Here is a 20,242-nt window from a genome sequence, read left to right as displayed (position 1 = left end):
TAAAACTATGAGGTTATCTTCAACCTAAGGGAATTTGGTAAACAAAGAGAACCCTTTAATATTGATGGCCTCGTGAGATGCAAAGGTCAGAAGACAAAGTCCTGGGCTTACCAAAACTATGATGAAGAAGGTGGTTCTAAAAAAAGATTCTTCCTCTATAAAGTAGGAATCCTACAGTTCTGAACTTCCCCACTCCCTCCCAAGAGACTGCAAAGAAAGTTACCTGACATTAAGCAGAGCAGGGCCATGGGATCTCTAAGAAGTTGTAATTTCTTAGATTAATTATAAAAGAATACAAAATGTATTTATAACTTCTAAATAATAGAGAGAAAAATTTAATGGCAAACATGTAAATCTAAAGAAAAAATAAAACTCAAGGAAAACAATATGTGATTCAAAGAAGAAACCCTAGTTAAGATGAAAACTATAAGCCTAACTACATATTAATCACATTAAATGAAAGGGACAAAATGCTCCTATTAAAAGGCTATCAGATTGCATTTAAATTGGAAATTATTTGCTATTAATGAGACACATATAAAGGGAAGATACAGGAAGGCTGAAAGCAAAAAATACAGAGCATAAAGATACTAATACAAATAGTGTTACAAAATTAATACTCAAACTTAAAACAAGAATTACTACACATAAGGAATATCACTTCATGTGATAAGTGGTTCAACTATTCCGGAAGACATGACATATTTGAATTTATAAACACCGAAGAAATAATCTCAAAATATATAAAGTGAAAATTGACTGACTACAAGGGAAAATGGAGAAATTTATATTCCCAGTGGGAGATTTTAACATGAATAATATACAGAATATGTGAACAACCTGATTAAGGAACTTAGTCTACGTGGCATGTATAGAATAGACAATTACACAGCATACATTCATTTCAAATACTCATAGAACACTGATGATACCCTGAACCATAAAGAAAACCTCAAATAATCGAATTATGAAGAGGAAGCAACATATTCTAATGAAAATTCAGTTGCTTATGCTCTGCTTCAGAAGAATATCATATCATAATGCCAAATAGCACACAAGTGCCAAATGCATGAGAGAGTCCTAAAGAGAAGCTACGTTCAACTTGAATGAAACCCTAAAGAGCTTTTGGTGGAGAATATAACACTTGCACTGAACCTCAAGAATTTAGAGGGTAATGAGCCTTTACAACTTAGAGACACAGACATGCAAGAGATATTTGGGTAATACTGAATAGAATAATAAGGAGAAATACTGGATACTTGCAAGGAATAGCAGAACATAGAAACACAAAGGCAGTGAGGAGTCTCTGCAAGTTTTTGTTTGGTAAATGACAGTGTTGGTCCATAACATAAAAATACAAAGATAGGGTGTACGCTAATGGATTTCATCACACATACAAACTCCAAAGTTTTGTCGGAATTTCTATAATTTGTAAAAAGTGACAGGTATTTGAAAAATGATATGCTAAGAATATAAGAAGCTGTAAAATCATTGAGAAATATTGAAAAAGTAGAAAACACTTTTAAAAGTAATTTTGCTTTCAAGTGTACATCTCAGGTTGTCTTTAAGTCTTTTAGCAAACAAACAAAAACTCTAGACTGTACCCCAGCTGAATCATTTCTAAAATCAAAACTGTTGAGACAGAATCCTGGAAACTTGAAAAGTTCTGGGTGAATGTCAGATCTGCGTCACCTTTGGTAAGCCCAGCCTGCACTCCCCAGGAAACAGAGAATTGACTCTACTTTCTGTGGACTTTGGACAATAGGTTTCCCCCCTACGCTCACTCCATTTAAGATCCCTGATGAACAGTCCTTCAAAGTGAATTCTGAAGCTCTTTTTCCTTTTGTCCAGGGACTTCAGACTGGCAGCTCATGAATGTTGATCTTTAGTTCTACGCAATACTCTGTTATCAGCTCCTACCTCAGACTCCTAGGTTCACTATGTAACTGACTGCTTGAAGACAGTTGATCTGGCATTTGTCTCCACACATATCAGTTTTTCCTACAGAGTTCTAGCTCCCTGAATTATTCAGATAAAGAGCAGCCATCATATCTATAGGCATGCTATATAGAAGTTCTCTGCACAGATGAAAATTTTCCCCATTTCTTCTGAGTATTTTCCTCCATGTTGATTGGAAAAGCCTAATCAATATTCTTAAAGCCCACTCTGCTCAAAAACAAGCTTTTAGTTTTCCCTTTCTTTTTTTTCTTTTAAGGTCTACTAAACAATACTTTGTTTTGTTGTGGACAAAAAGGTTTGTCATTTGTTATGTTGGAACTTAAAGGAAGCCATGTCATGTAAGATCATACTACTCCATTGTCTACCAAGATAAATTGATAGGTAGGTGGATAGAGGGAGAGAAAGACACAGCAAGAGAGAGAGAGAGAGAATTTCAAGACATTCTTTAATGAGAATAGCATAATGTACTGGATTTTCTCCCATGTAGCAATTCCGACGCTGCTCTGAACAGATTGATTAGTTTCATATGTAAGAATACACAATGTTGGATTCAATTGTACTAACATTTCCTTTTAATAGATATTTCTTGAAAAGTTAAAAGGCACCATTTGTCAATAAATATTTGTGTAACTACAACTTGTAGATAGTAAGTTCAATACATGTTTTTAAATTTATACTCAAGAAATGCTAGTAATGCATTGTTTCAAGTAACTACTAACAGATTAGGAAGACAGATTTTCAAAATGCATTAGAAATATGTAAAAGTTATAAACAAGATGATCAGTTAGACACTGTCATTTTAATAATAAAAGTAATTTTCATAAAAATATAGAATTGTAAATAAGGAAATAATAGGAAATAAGGAAATAATAGCACTTGAATATCCACTTGAAGAGACATCATCCAAATTTATTTATGTAAAATTTTGTCATCACTGATAAGTTTTAAGCAACATGTAAAGAATTATTTTTTCAAAATAAGTGAATCATCAAATATATTAAAATGTTTATTTTTAACTTGATTCATTTATATTTTTCACCCTAAATTACATTAATGGATTTTAAAGTTTCTTCTTCCCTTTTAATTATTATAGTCATGAATTTTAACCACAAGCTCAGATTGACATGTGAAAATTAAGTTTTCCATGTTTTGACTGAACTTCAAAGACAAATATTGACAATACATTGAATGAAAGGGTCAGGTCTACAAAGAAAAAGACCATTCAAAATGAAATGGAGTCAGTATCCAATTATCTAATTAATGCAAACAATCTATTTAAGCAAGAACTTTTCTCCTGATTCTTTTTCCATTCCTCATACTTTTTTTTTTTTAGTTCTCGCAGCAATACAAATGCCCAGCTGTCCACTTCAATTTGCTAAGCCTATCTCATGCATGAAGGCATTTAATTCTTTTGTTTACTTTAAGTGTTATGGTTTGTATCAGTTAGATAGCTTTTAGTTGCAAGTAACCAAAAACCAAATATAAATAGGCTGAGACAAAGGAGGAATGTATTGACTCATATATATGAAAAGTTCAGTAGATTTGGCTTCAGACAAGGCTTTATTTAAGGGTCTAATCATGTAAATAGGGTTTCTTTTTCTCTTTCTCCGTCTTTCCCCACACCTTCTCTCTATCTCTATTTCTATCTTTCTCTCCCCTTTACTCATCTGACCCCTTCCTGTGTTGACTTTATTTTCAGGTAAGATGCATTCCCATGGTCTCAAGAAGGCTAGAGAAAGATCCCAGAGCTACATGGTTTCTTGTTCACCTTTAATGATGAAGCAAGTCATTACTTAAAGTTTGTAAACTGAGTCTTGGCCAGACTTGTATCATCCTTGAACTACACTTGCTTTCTCAACATCCATTTGCCACTTTCCCTTTTTGAACTGTTGCCAGCATTTCCCATCAACATTTTATGAGTAGCTTTGGCAATATCCCTAGAAATAGATTCTGGTTGACTCAAGCCTATTGACAGACTACATCAACTATATTATGATGATTGGTTCAAGGATAATCCAAGTCTGGACAAACAGGACTAAGACTCAATTTCTGAAATTTGAACAATGACTCACTTTAACACTAGAGTTATTAAATGTAGCCTTTGATTTGGTAGTAGAAAAATTCTATTACATTTTGTCTGGATTTTAGAGAATTTTGATTTAGTGTGCATAAAGGGTTAAATGGGTAGGATAAATAATTAGTGGATTCTCACACATACTCTTAATGTGCCCATTCCCAACTTGTTAAGTGAAGATTTTCCAACATTAAAGATCAGGGCTATACTTAGAAAATTCAACAAAATGTTATAATTATAATATGTTTTAAATTATTCCTTTAATCCTTAAATAATAAGCATTGCTGTTATTGCTTAAAATTATAGTACCTCATTCAGTATCCTTTTCATGTTCCATCCTGATATACATCGCTGTGAATAATTAATGCATTTTATAGTATCTATGAGGAAACAATTACCTCAGAAAAACTATGAGCATTATTGTCCAAAACATTAGGGTAAGGGGTTATAATCCTACATTAAATTCAGTTTGATGTAGGATTATACGTTAATATAGAATTATACATTTAGATTTTCCAATACTGATTTACCAGACTGAGTGAGACTGCTCAATCAGTATTTGGAAAATTTAAATGTATATTCTGTATTTTAAAAAATAAATAACTCATTATAACATGAAATGTCTTCTCAATGATTTAAATATATCTTTTTGAATTTTTAAAAAACATAACAATTTTTCTAAAAACCATAACAATTTTTCTAAAAACATAACAATATCCATGAGAACAATTTCATATGTCCTAATCCCTTAGAAAGTAGGCCTATCTTTCTTGCTTTAACATGGGTATATATCTCAACTCTTCTTGTAGGCTTCATGCCTGTTGTTAATTTATTATGGAAATGCAGCTGAAGAGTGTCATCTTACTTTGCAAGTACATTACTCTGCATATTAAGAAGAAAATTAATGTTAGGCCAGGCACAATGGCTCATGCCTATAATCCCAGCACTTTGGGAGACAAGCAGGAGGATTGCTTGAGCCCAGGAATTTGAGACTAGCCCTGGCAACATAGTAAGATCGTGTCTCTACAACAAGATTTAAAAGTTAGCTGGGTGTAGTGTCATGTGCCCGTAGCCCTAGCTACTCGGAAGGCTGAAGCAAGAGGATCACTTGAGCCCAGGGGGTTGAGGCTGCAGTGAACCATGATCATGCCACTGCACTCCAGCCTGGGCAATAGAGTAAGACATGTCTACGTTTTTTTTAAAAATGTAGTTATTTGATAACAAAGATACTTCTTAATAGTTATGTAACATTTTACAATATACAAAAAAATTAATCCAGTTATGGTGGCTCATACTTATAATCCTAGCACCTTGGGAGGCTGAGGCAGGAGGACCACTTGATCTAGGGAGCTCAAGACCAGCCCGGGCAACTTAGCTAGACCTTGTGGCTACAAAAATACTTACTTTTTAAATTAGTCTAGTGTGATGGCACACACCTGTAGTCCTAGCTACTTGGGAGGCTGAGGTAGGAGAATTGCTTCAGCTTAGGAGTTTGAGGCTGCAGTGAGCTATGATTAAGCCACTTGCACTCTAGCCCTGATGACAGAGCAAGACCTTGTCTGAAAAAATATGTAACATAACATATAACACAACAAAATTTTAAAAAAGAATTGATACACATATCATACTTTGATTCTCACAACTATTTAAGATGATAATGGTGTAGCTATCTTTTGTAGCTGCAGACATAGAGGTTTTCAGTGGGAGGTGACATAGGAGAGGGCATGGAGCTAGCACGGGGACTGTCAGTTCCTTGAGGGCAGGACAGTGGCTGGAATGTATTGGGGGCTCTGCATTGAATTAATTAATTATTTAAATCTGGGCTTAAATATGGTCTTTTACAAGTCCAGCGCCTCTTAAAACTACACTATTATTTTGGTGTTGTTTATATATTTTAACAAATAGAGCCAATAATTAATTTGTTGGGCTCAGAATAAATGGCAGAAACAAAACAAAAGAAAAAGCTCCTCGATTGCTTCTTCATTCCTGCTTTGAGGACATTGGCTTATTACTGTTTTCTAATTTTCCCACCTTGTTTAATTGGTAATCAGTTTAGGAGGCTCTCAATCTATAGGATTTTGAAAAGCATATGTCCCTAACAGAGAAATCCTTAATGTATTTAGATTTTTTTTGTACATATTTCTTCCACATATTTTATTTTTTGTATGCTTTTGCTGTCAAGAGAAAAACAGTTGAGATAAAACATGACTATCGAGCCCAGAGGTCTGGACACAAAAAAGAGCCCACAAGTTGTAGTTCCCGGCAAATAGACACAAATTTAACAAATTGTAGAGAGAGTCTTTTCTTTAGAACCCTAATGCTGAGGCTGGAGGCAGGAATAAGATGCAGCCCAAGGCTTTCATCCCACCACAGGTAGCTTAACTATTTCAGTTTCATCCTACGTGCTCCAACAAGGCCTGACAACCTGCACTGCAGTACAAGAAGCATCTCTAGGGCGATGATGCGTATAGACAGAGGGATTTTTTAGTCAATTGCAGGAATTAGGCTTTAATGCTTTATACTAAAAGACTTCATACCCCAGATAGTTGCCTGCTATCCACTGAATCTTGGCAGGCAATGAGACTGCTGAAGCTGAAACCAGGAAACTATGTTAAGCAGATTTTCATGAACGTACAAAAATGCTTTATTTATAAAGCTACTTTTCTTTGTAGCAGTTCAAAATGGTTTCTTTTTCTAATCTCTCATTTTGGTCAACTCTCGGTCTTTATCAAAATTACTTCCCAAACATGCTGCTAAAGAGCCACAGAAGAAAATAATGCTCACTTCATCAAAAGCCAGTGGTTTTGAAAGGAATAATCCTACATACATCAATTTAGGAGATTAAAAATGATGATGGTCTTTACAAAAACTGTAAAATACAGAGAATGACATTAAATACTTTACCATTATTTGGAAGCTCTAGAGGGCTGCAGGCATCATTTTTGGTTCTAGCTTTTGGTGAAGAGACTAGTTTTGCAACGAGGGATGCAGAGATGGGCTGCACTAACAGAGAGGTGAGGTTTGATCGGCTTTGTCTAAAACTCCCATCTGTATTCAAAAGACAAAGGAAGAGAATCCTTAGTAAACAGAAATTTAAAACACTTAAGGAAAAGTTATCTGTAATAAGTATTTAAATTATGACTGATAAGTTTATATTCATTCATTTGTTTATCTACTCCTTAGTTATATCCTGTTTACTTATTAACGTGATTTGAGATACTTAATAAAAATTTAGTCCAAATACAATGACATATCCTAGTTAAAGATGGCAGATTGCACATATGCGCTTACCTCCATTGTCCACTAAAATGATGACAAAAGAATGAAAAAGCATAAATGTACAGGGGCCAGGAGAATAGATAGTAATAAGATTCTAGTTGGAAAGCAGATATGTAAGTGACAGTGACGTAAGACCTGAGGGGGAAACCTAAAACCTAAGTTCTTAGTGGGGAAGCTGAGAATGCTGTTTGTACCACCGAACAAAGAAAGGGTTAGAAATTGTCAACACCAGGTACCTATTGAAATAGTGCTGCAAAAGAGACCAGAAACAGGAGGATCTGATGAAATTCTGATTGTGAAATGGCTTGTTCTCCGGAATCCTCAACACCCAGTCAGCGTGGGTGCCTGTTCCTTCCTCACTTCAGCAGAAAACTGAGAGTGAGAGAGTGAACAGGGAGACACCAAATACAATGAGCAACATCACACTTAAAAGAGGATGGTGTCATCCAGGCATGGTGGTTCATGCCTGTAATCCCAGTACTTTGGGAGGCCAAGGCGGGAGGATCACTTGAGGTCAGGATTTCAAGACCAGCCTGGCCAATAAGGTGAAACCCTGTGTCTAATACAAGTATAAAAATTAGCTGGGTATGGTGGTGCACACCTGTAATCTCAGCTACTCGGGAGGCCGAGGCAGGAGAATAGCTTGAACTCGGGAGGCGGAGGTTGCAGTGAGTCAAGGCCATGCTACTTGCACTCCAGCCTGGGTGACAGAGTGAGACACAGTCCCCCCCACCCCCACAAAAAAAGGTGTCATGATTGCCAGGACTCCTCAGATGTTTTCTCTTTTGGCATACAGAAACCTTCTCTCCAGGTAGGGCAATAGAAGGTTCACTCTTAGCAAATATGATGAGATCAATAGGAAATATCTAAAAATACCAAAAACAGGTCTATTAATAAAAGAAACAACTCATCCACAACATCCTCCATTGAAATTTATCAGTCAATAAATCCCAGTCATATACAGGACTTCAAATCAACTTAATTTTGTTATCCTTAAGTAAGAGATCTCAGCCAAGGGCAACCCTAGGCTGGCCCCTTGGCAGCAGACCTAGTGAGGATGACGGCAGGTGGTCAGCAGAGCTGGGGAGGGAGGTCTCTAGGAAGACCAGATTAATGAGAATACCAGATGTGTGCTAACATATTGAGAGAATATTTACAGTAAGATCAGAGTGTAAGAGTTTGAAGAGTGTCTAGCTATAAAGAAAAATAAGAAACCTATAAAGGGAGACAACTATTAGCTTAAAGGGACCAAAAGTTGTGCAAGAAGAAATTTAATCATTGAACAATATGTATAATATTTACATAGTCATAATAATATAAATAATGACTGTTGATTTAACACAAAAATGATACTTTTTAGGAAAAAGGACAAAAGGGAAAAAGTCAGGCAGTGATGTACATGAATACTTGTGAAAGTTAAGTCTCTATCTCTCAAAGTGGTAAGTCAATATAATGGATGAAACTGAGAAACAAACTCTAACGCATAACTGAGCAGAAGGAGGGTAAACATAAAAGGTAAGTAACTACTAAAGATGTTAAAAACAATTACATATTTGCCCTGGGGAGTTAAAGAGAGGAGAGAATAGACACAGGGTAGAGGAGGAGAAGGTGACATTTTTATAAATTAAGCCTGTAGAAATATTTGACTATTTACATGAACTAAATGCATCTATAACTTCAAAAAATAAAAAATAAAAATAAGATAAAACAGTTATAATAACACAAGTACAAAAAAGTACACGAATAGAATAGAGATAATGGAGAGAACAAACTATGCTTAAGGAAATAATGAATACTTATTCAGTTTATACATTTTTACTGACTCAGAAAAGGAAATACACAACAGAATGACTCTATCAGGCAGCCTGTAATGTTTTCAAATGCAGTGCTATATTTTTCAGCACTTTTATTAGGGAAAATAATTGCTAACGGTTTTTCTCAGAATTTAATTTGATGGGACTTCAGAGGATGCAGAGCTCGATGATGCTGGTATCCAGGCTACAGGAGGAGGTAGATTATAAATAAGTAAATATGATACAGGAGTGTTTCCTTAATTTATCATCTGGAAGACCACAAGGCTAAAATATTATATTTAGCTTAGGCCTATGGCAGCCGTGGAAGTCATGGCTTTGAAGAAAAAATAATAAAGATTTAAGCTTAGAATCCATTTTGTTATATAAGAGCAGTGCTGGCCTCATTATTTCATTGCTCCCTTATATAGATATATGTAACAGTGCATTCGGACCACAGTGTAGGCCATATTTCCCAATAGTTTTCATATTCATGGAACCACAAGTGGCTATATAATTTGCAGGACCCACAGTTTGTTTAAATAGTATGAAGAATTTCAATATGGCAATAGGAGAGCATTACATCAAGTGTGGGGCCCTTTGGAAAGGGGACTCTGTGAGATTGCACAGGTGGCATGCCAAGGTACCAGGCCCTGCATAATTTATGTAGAAGATGCTAATAGTTGTGCAACCTACTGAGGTAAACCAAAGGGGATTTTCAGACCATAGGAGGCTGCTTTCAGCCAAAAGTGACAAACCTCAAGTCTCCTACTGCTCCAGGCTGCACTTGAGGACAAATTGATTCATGTTTCAAAGCATAGACAATGTCTGTACAAACTAGCTGGGAAACGCTGGGATAGCCATCTGGTTTTCCCAGTACGTGTTTTCTCTCCCAGCCATTACCTTTGGAGCTTTTAATGTGCATGAGATAATGAAATAATATTGATGCACAATGTGCTGTCTATCATTTTGAAGTTTTCATGATTGCGGAAACTTCTTAAGACACTGTATGATTGCACCTCTCCCCAATTCAAACACCAAACTCTTTAGCTTGCCATTCAAGGACCTTCACAATCCCAAACCTTATACTTCAATATTATTTCCTATCAGTTTTCTTCATACATCTTAAGCAAAATCTTAAGCTATACCCTTACATACTCCATGAGCCACATCCCCCATGTTTTTGCTTAAGCCATTCCTCTTACTTCGCTTGTTTTTCTCATGCATCACATGCATCTAAAGTACTCAGTTCCTTCAAAGCCCAACTTACAATTCATCTTCTACGTGAAGCTTTCTCTGGCACTCACAGCTCTGTGTGCCATATCTGCACCTTTTTTGCAATGCTTGCTATTTTCAGTTAACATTATCACTATGTAAAATCACTTCGTTTATTCCCTCTGAACTATAAATTCTTGAAAGCAGGGACCAAGTCATTTACATCATTGTATGATACACAATGCCTAGCACCTTGTCAGGTAAATAACAGGAGTTCAAGAATTAACGGTAGAAAAAAGAATCAACAATTGTTTGAAAAATAATCTTAATGCCTATGTCTTAATGGTTCTCTGAGTCCTGACGAAATTGAGCTGGGGTACAATTGAAGAATAAATTATAATTGTATGCTTGCTATACAGTTATGCTTTCTCCCTGGCTAACTAACACTCTCCCCCAGCAGACATATTAAATAAACTTTCAAAACCCGTCTATCCCTATCAATTTGCTGATTATCCTTGCTCTAAAATTAACTTTTGTAGATAAAAAGTCTTTAAATAAATAAAATCATCTTTAAGATATATTTATGTTAATAAAAAATCAATAACTGCATTCCATTTTTCTCTAGAATGCTCTATTACGCTTATGAAGCAGTGCATTTAAATGTTAAATTGAGTGAACCCTAAACCATAATTGAACATACCCAAATCTTTGATTTTTTTGTGCTGCATGACTAATAGACTTGCATTAGTTTTGAAATATCTAAAGTAAGTGCCTCATTAATTTTTTACCTTCAGCTTAATGGAAATTTGACAAACAGTTCACTTCTGAGAGCAGATACTAAAAGCAGGACTTTACAGGACACTAAGATTAAATTACAGACAGAAGTTGTTTTTTAAAAAAACCTATGTCTATTGAAGAAAAGCTGAGAGAAGAGTTTTATTTTCTTACATTATTAAGAGGTTTTGAACAAAGCTAAACACATGTGCTATTTTTATTCAGTGATATTTTAAAGCGTATTTATGAACTGTAATAATCCATTAGATATGAGATGAAAATTAACTGGATTGTGTGCCTCGAAAGAAAGGATACCCTACAAAAAAGACTGTGACACTACATTTTAGCACTTTAACTTTCAGATTGCAGCATTTATATCATACTCTGTACCTTGTTTATGCTTCATAAAGACTGAGGGGGATCAACTTTTATTTTAGTAGCTACCTAATTCTCTGCTCACGTTATGCACTCTTTGTAATCCAGATAAAGACTCAAACAGACCCATTACATCAATAATTCAATCCCCGATTCAATGCTACATGTGCATAGTATAATGAGAAAATTGGATAAACAAAGTCCTAAGTCTGACTCCATCATTGATTCACTGTTTGAAATGTTACAAATAAATAATTTCACTATGATACTATTGTCATCTCTACCAAGGTGACACCAAAGTGTCTTCACTACTGAAATAAAAATAGTATATTGGTTCAGAGACCTAGAGCCAAAGTTACTGTGGGTGAAATTTAGAAGAAATTAGCATTAAAATAAGTAAGTTGTGTTCTAATTGTACATCCTTAATTCTGTATCATGCTTTTTCAAACTGTTGATGCCCACTTCAATCTCATCTGGTTGGCTGTGTAAAGAAAATATGCTCTGTTAGTAACCAGTATATATATTAGTTTTTTGACATGTGTGACAACATGGGATACTTTTAAACCTAATTGAAAAGTCAGTGTCAGCCAGGCATGGTGGCTCACGCCTGTAATCCCAGCACTTTGAGAGGTCAAGGAGGGTGGATCACCAGAGGTCAGGAGATCGAGAACAGCCTAGCCAACATGGAGAAACCCCATCTCTACTGAAACTACAAAAATTAGCTGGGCATGGTGGCATGCGCCTGTAGTTCCAGCTACTCAGGAGGAGGCTGAGGCAGGACAATCACTTGAATCTGAGAGGCGGAGGTTGCATTGAGCTGAGATTGCACCACTGCACTCCAATCTGGGCGAAAGAGTGAGACTTCATCTCAAAAAAAAAAAATAAATAAAAATAAAGAAAAGTCAGCATATTCAAGTGCCAATTAGCCAAACAGCATCAGGGAAGATAAACCTTCAGAGATTAGAAATCTCACATACTGAGATGAAAGCACTGAGAGGTTAGATAAGATAAAAATGTGCTGGTTAAATAAAAGAGGGGCCTGGTGTGTTTTAATGATGATGGTGAATGAGAAGAATAACACAACTTCAGAATTTAGGAGTACACATAACTCAACCCTGTGCACCTCGTGTGTGTGTGTGTGTGAACATGACATCCTTGCTACTCACTCAATGTTGCATAGATCCTTCCTATTCGATATAGTCCTCAGACAAGCAGCATCTGCATGGACTAGGACTTACTAGGAATGCAGAATCCCAGGTCCCACCCCAGGTCTTCTGAATCTCTAGTCTATCAAGATCCCCAGGTGATTTGTATGCACATTAGATCAGCACTGGCCTAAATCATTACGTAGTCGTCCCTTGGTACCTGCCAGCAATCGGTTCTGGTAGCCCTTGTGGATACCAAATTCTGCATATGCTCGAGTCCCTTAAATAAATTGGCCTAGTATTTTCATATAACCTATCCACATTTTCTTATATACTTTAAAGCATTTCTAAATCACTTATAATACTTAATACAATGCCTACATATCACTTAATCCACAGGAATTCAACATAGTACTCATCATGGAGAAAATTCAAGTTTTGCTTTTTGGAACTTTGTGGGATTTTTTTTTCCCAAATACTTTCAATCTGCAGTTAGTTGAATCCACGGATGTGAAACACCTGGATATGGAGAGCCAATGGTATATTTTTTATAGTGTAATTTATATAGTTTATAAAATCACTCATTCATAAAAGGAAGAATGAAAAGAATAAAAACTGTATTTGCTCACCCTCCCCCAAATTAACTATATCAGTAAACCACAAATCAACAGTTCTCAGTCTCCTTCAAAATGATTAACATGTCTCTTTATAAGCTATTTCTAAATAACAAATTTGAAATGGACAGAGAGGAAGTCCTAGCTAGAGTAATCAGACAAGAGAAAGAAATAAAGGACATCCAAACTGTTAAAAAGGAAGCCAACTGTCGCCCTTTGCTGATGACATGATCATATAAGTAGGAGACCCTAAAGACTCATCCGAAAAGCTCATAGAACTGGTAAATGAATTCAGCAAAGTTTCAGGATTAAAAAATAAATGTACACAAATCAGTAGCCCTGCTATACACCAACAGCAACCAAGCTGAGAATCGAATCAAGAACTCAACCCCTTTTACAATAGCTGCAAAACAAATTAAATACTTAGGAATATACTTAACCAAGGAGGTGAAAGGCCTTTACAAGAAAATCTACAAAACACTGCTGAAAGAAATCATCGATGACACAAACAAATGGAAACACATCCTATGATCATGGATGGGTAGAATCAATATTGTGAAAATGATCATACTGCCAAAAACAATTTACAAATTCAATATAATTTCGATCAAAATACCACCATCATTCTTAACAGAACTAGAAAAAAAATCCTAAAATTAATATGCAACCAAAAAGAGCCTGCATAGCCAAAGCAAGACTGAGCAAAAAGAACAAATCTGGAGGCATTACGTTACCTGACTTCAAACTATGCTATAAGGCCATAGTCACCAAAACAGCATGATATTGGTATTAAAACAGACATATAGATCAATGGAACAGAATAGAGAACCCAGAAATAAAGCCAAATACTTACAGTCAACCGATCTTCAACAAAGAAAACAAAAATGAAAAGTGGGGAAGGTCACCCTATTCAACAAATGGTGCTGGGGTAAGTGGCAAGCCACAGGTAGAACAACAAAACTGGGTTCTCATCTCTCATCTTACACAAAAATCAACTCAAGATGAACCAAAGATTTAAATCTAAGACCTGAAACCATAAAAATTCTAGAAGATAACGCTGGAAAAAACCCTTCTAGACACTGGCTTAGGCACAGACTTCATGACCAAGAACCCCAAAGCAAATGTAACAAAAACAAAGATAAATAGATAAAAATTAAACTAAAATGCTTCTGTACAGCAAAAGAAACAATCAGCAGAGTGAACAGACAACCCACCGAGTGGGAGAAAATCTTTGCAATCTATTGATCTGATAAAGTACGAATATCCAGAATCTACAAGGAACTCAAACAAATCATCTCAAAAAAAAAAGAAAAAAACACGAGCACAAGAAACACAAGAAAAATACAAACAATCCCATCAAAAAGTGGGCTAACAACATGAAGAAACATTTCTCAAAAGAAGATATACAAATGGCCAAAAAACATACGAAAAAATGCTCAACATCACTAATGATAACGGAACTGCAAACCAAAACCACAACGCGATGCCACCTTGCTTCTGCAAGAATGGCCATAATCAAAAAATAAGAAAAAAATAGATGTTGGCATGGATGTGGTGAAAAGGGAACCCTTGTATGTTGTTGATGGGAATATAAACTAGAACAACCACTATGGAAAACAGTATGGAGATTCCTTAAAGAACTAAAAATAGATCTACCATTTTATCCAGCAACCCCACTCTTGAGTATCCACCCAGAGGAAAATGAGTAATTATACAAAAAAAAAAAAAAAAAAAAACTTGCACATGCATGTTTATAGCACACAATTCACAATTGCAAAAACATGGAACCATTCCAAATGCCCATCAATCAATGAGAAAATATGGTATATGTATACCATGGAATACTACTCTACCATAAAAAGGAACACAATAATGGCATTTGCAGCAACCTGGATGGAATTGGAGGCCATTATTCTAAGTTAAGTCACTTAGGAATGGAAAACCAAACATCATCTATTCTCACTCATAAGTAGTAGCGAAGCTATGAGGACACAAAGGCATAAGGATCATACAGTGGACTTTGGGGACTTGAGGGAAAGGATTGGAGGGGGTGAGGGATAAAAGACTACACATCGCGTACAATGTACATTGCTTGGGTGATGGGTACACCAAAATCTCAGAAATCACCACTAAAGAACTTATTCATGTAACCAAACACCACCTGTTCCCCCAAAACCTATCAAAATAAAAATAAATACACAAATAAATGAATAATAAGATGGTCAGAGAGCATTTGGTTTTGGTTTTGTCCTTTCCTCAGAAATAAACTTGGTGGTGCAAAGATAAAAATTGCATTTATAACACTTTATTTCAGCCACGATTAAATATTACAATAGCTAAGTGATTTGACTTGCATTTTTTATTTCTTGGTTTTTAACAATTATAATTTATTATAATAAAAGGCTGACAAACTAAAAGTATTAATACCGTGGACTTACCAGAGAACCAAACAAACAGAGCTGAAAAAAATTAAGATTTTAAAACAAATTTTCTGCTGCACTTTTATGAAAATGACCCAAACATCAGTTGAACAAACTGATATCAGTGATGTTATCCTGGAATATTTTATCTGACTTTCTCCAGAGGGCTGCACTTTGACAGAAATCAGACCATTAAATAACTGGCACAAATGTTTTTTCATTTTTATTTTAGCTCACTAAATTTACAGTTATTTTTCTGAAATGACCAGTACACTAAATTGGTTAGTCATTTTGTTGTCCTTGTGAATACAGCTGATCCTTTATTATTTCAGTATCTTACAGTCCACTGGTTATAAATATTACCGTTTTCTATCAAGCCTAGTCAAAGTCAGCAAAGTATTGTTTAGATTATTATTTAAAATGGAAACTTACTTTAAAAATGTTTTGTGCTATGCATTATTCTCAGAATAAAAGGAAGGGGATCAGTGACAATTTTCTGATGAATTAATTACTAAAGTTTAAATGAATTGTTTTGTTTTGTCTAATTGTAAGCCTAAAATTCATGATTCACGACATAAAATTTGAAACCATGAAATTGTAAAAATGAAGACATTGGCCGGGCGCGGTGGCTCAAGCCTGTAATCCCAGCACTTTGGGAGGCCGAGGCGGGCGGATCACGAGGTCAGGAGATCGAGACCATCCTGGCTAACACGGTGAAACCCCGTCTCTACTAAAAATACAAAAACTTTAGCCGGGCATGTTGGCGGGCGCCTGTAGTCCCAGCTACTCGGGAGGCTGAGGCAGGAGAATGGCGTTAACCCGGGAGGCGGAGCTTGCAGTGAGCCGAGATGCGCCACTGCACTCCAGCCTGGGGGACAGAGCAAGACTCCGTCTCAAAAAAAAAAAAAAAAAAAAATGAAGACATAGATGTTCACATCTTCTCATTTCATTGGTCCACCCCTAAGCAAAAACATCTTGCTATGCTCCCTAGTAAATATCATAATACTTTCATACTTAACTAATGTGTCATAACAACAGTTATATTTACATTTACATTAAAGGGAGTAGAAAGCAATATACCCACTTGTAAAGCAAAATATGCATTCTGATACTAAAAGAATATATAGATTATGCAGAGTAAAATTTTACTTTTTAAAAAGTACTACACAGGTAAAGTCTTTGTTAATATTAATTTGGGTCTTCCTTTCCAATTAGCTTATCCATAGGTAGGAAACAGGATCAAAAAAGGTGAGAAAACTTTCCCCATGATGAAAAATGTTTTGCTTTAATGTTTAGACATATAAACTCAAGATTTATATTGGTTAGGTACAATTATTTGGGGACAAAGGACTATAATATATGAGTTACCATCATTCTCTTCCCCCCAACAAATATGCTTAAATATGTATAAAATTTTGGCTATGCAGTTTTGGAATTTGTGCTAAACTTGAAAGTCAATTAAAGGATAATTTTTATTATTATATTAAAATGTTTTGATTAATGTGTAGTTAAGCAAGGTGTTAAACTAGATTTTGGCCATTATACAAGACATAAGCATGGTACTTAATTATATGTTAGTTGAAATCTAGTCTGTCCTGTAATTGAGTTGATTATATTTACAGAATTATGAGAATATATTTTCAAACTTACTTTAAATGGTTTCTATTGCTTTAGTACATATTGATATAGTCACATCAAAACAAAGAAGAATCCTGTGTTTTCAAGTGGATGATGGTCATTAACGTGTTCTTTAAAGACATTTTGTAACCTGAACTTTCTACCCAAGAAACAAGACTTTCTCTGGTAAAGGGTTTTATCTTGCTAAGTTTATATTAATAAATTTGTCATTTTCAGTGAAAATTAAGATTTATAGCAGCAGTGGTAATATTTAGACACTGATAAATATTTTTTAAATCTATTTCAGAGAAAAATTTGTTTATATGATAATTAATTCCCTACTCCATGTTATTCTAAACATTTATATTCTTTGGTATTCCTCATTTGTCTACTCCAAGACTATTTTATCCCCTAAACCATTCTAAAAACATGAACATTTGGAAACAACCATAAACTATATCATAAGAAAAACAAACTAAGAGACAGATAAAATATCTAGTTTGTTCTTTCTTTGAGGAGAGTAGTCTAGATTCATAACTGGAATAATTGGCCATCTGCACATTACATGTAATATAAGCTAAGTAAACTGCTTCAGAGGCATTCCCCTGAGAAGCTTTCCATCTCTTACTTGAAGGGTATAAACATTGGAATGATTTGCAAAATTTCTAGCCTTGGAAAAAGACTAGTTTACATTTTTAAAAGATAGCAAATAAACTATGAATGGGTTTTGTTTTTGTTGTTGTTATAAAAGTACGCAACCATTAATTCTTCATACCAGATCATAAGCACACATTACTTTATTTTATGAGACTGATTAAATGAACAGACAGAAGCTCAGTACTTTATTTCTGGATTTGCTTATTTTTTAGATAATAAAAGTGGAAAATAATTCACCCCTGTTTCCCTGATACAGATGTTGCTAGAATAAATGAGCTAGCATATATGAAGTACTTCTCAGATCTTTGTAGTTTCCTGAGTATTTCCTGTTTTTGACGTGGAAACATTGACACAAGAAAAGAAGACTGGCCTGGGGTTTGGAGACCAGTATCTGGCCTTTGCTCCACCCCTAATTAGGAAGTGACTCTGGGATAGTTTTCCACATCTTCTGAGTTCTTAAACCCATCATATATACAGCATTTTCTTGACATTAATTTAATAGAAATCTTTCCATTTTCATGTTGAAAGAGGCTCTTTGTAGTTACATGCATACATCTAAATTTGAGGTGAATGTCTTACTATTATTACAGAAATGCCCCTCATGTTTGGAATGGGTAGTGTAAAAGATTTCAATATATTCCCTTCCTGGTTTATCATTTTTCTTACAATATTATTAAAATTAATTTTTACTCTTAGTCACATGTAGAACTGTGACCCGATTACCACTCGTTTCCTGCTGTAGTGATGGTATATAGTGAGAGAAGATATACTTGGAAGAAAAATATTGGTATTTTAAAACACTTGCCATGGGAAAAATTCCACCGGTTAATGAGACACAGATTCATCATTTCATCATTGAAAAGTGTCTCTGCAAAGAACTCCAGTCAGAAATACTCTATTAATTCTTCCTCTGAATTTATACATATGAGAATTTTCTTACATAAAAGTTCTATAATGTGGTGAATGTTATTTGGTAAGTTGTTTTGGACGTACATTTCTTCGAAGTACTTTTATGAAATGGAACCCAAATTCACATCCAAAAGAGAAAAAAAAAAGGCTAGGGATAAAAGTCTAAGGTAATGCATTGCCTACTTTCTTATAAGGTAATATTTTTCAGGATATCGAAAGGTTATTTTACTTAATAATGAGTTTTCTTTGAAGTCACAGCAAAGGCTATAGTGGCACAGTTAGAGACATGGCTGTGCTTAGTATAGCGCTAATGGTCCTGTTAATAAGCTAGGGTGTTCTTAAGGGATAGGAATGGTGCCTTTGTTAGTCCCCGTGTGCAGGACTTCAAATAGCCCTATGCACAGTCATCTTTTAAACGCATTTCCATGATAATGGAGCTTGAACAAAAGTCTAGATTATTCACATTGCTCAAAATGTTCTTTTTCAGCTCCTTCATTTAATCTTCTTCACAACCCAGTGATGTTATATTATACCAGTGCTACATTTAAAGAATGTTTTGTGTCACTCTTAGTCAACACTGTGAGTGTTTCTTAGATGAGGTAGGAAATGAGTGGGATGTTACTGGAAAAGAAAAAGAGTCCAAGAAGTTATTCCAGAGCAAGAACAGGTCCCTGTTTGGCAACTCTATTTGATTGTATATTTGTGGCTTGGGATGGAAACAGGGAGCAAACCAGAAGAGCTGGGAGACGACTGGAAAATGCAAACATCCAGCTTCATGACTGCAACTATTTAATGAATGAAAGAGATAGAGTAGCCAGAAAATCCCAGGTCTTTGACCAGGAAATGTGAAATGAACCAGCAAAGATGCTTCAGCAGGCCTGAAGAGACTGGGAACACCAGATGAAAGAGAACAGGTACCTGTAAAGAGCAGTGAGATAGTCAGAGGAAACAATGAAAGTAAGTTGCTGATGAATAACTGTCAGAACACGTTCCCATGAATGCTCAGTGGTCAGCATGTCAAAGTCTGGCTCCATTGAGCAAGATTTTTGTCTCCTCATGGGAAAATAACACGTGCTTTTAAAATAGTGGCTAGAGCCCTAAAAAACAATTAATAGAACTCTTCTCATTAGCTACATCTGGTGTAGAATGAGCCTGGCTTTGACAGGGTTTTTCCATATATGTTTCAAACTGTACAGAAAATGACTGTAGGGGAGCTGATTCCAGGCAAAAGAATCAACATGATTAAATGAGCTGTGGGAGGAAAATAAGGCTGTGAAAAGGGAATGGCAAGTAGCCAAGGTTAACCGGAGATGACCACATATGGTGTTGATTAAGACTAAAATTATAGAGTCTTTATTGTGGTGGGTTTTATATATTAAATGAAGAAAATTGAGTAAGTACTGGGAGATTTTTA

The 20,242-nt window shown here is 35.3% G+C and overlaps 1 protein-coding gene across 1 annotated transcript in view; it reads right to left on the bottom strand.

The window, feature by feature from the left end:
* The window catches only part of NAALADL2 (N-acetylated alpha-linked acidic dipeptidase like 2), a 959,155-nt gene that overhangs the window by 365,021 nt on the left and 573,892 nt on the right, over window positions 1–20,242 (bottom strand). Inside the window, exon 6 of the mRNA XM_032174021.2 lies at window positions 6,938–7,081. Coding sequence (XP_032029912.1) covers window positions 6,938–7,081 — 144 coding nt within the window. The remainder of the gene's footprint in view (window positions 1–6,937; window positions 7,082–20,242) is intronic.

The sequence above is a fragment of the Hylobates moloch genome, unplaced genomic scaffold (genome assembly GCF_009828535.3).
Source record: "Hylobates moloch isolate HMO894 unplaced genomic scaffold, HMol_V3 SCAFFOLD_13, whole genome shotgun sequence".
Classification (NCBI taxonomy): Eukaryota; Metazoa; Chordata; class Mammalia; order Primates; family Hylobatidae; genus Hylobates; species Hylobates moloch.
The sequence above is the reverse complement of the archived record's forward strand: the minus strand, read 5'-3'. Positions and strand labels throughout refer to the sequence as shown.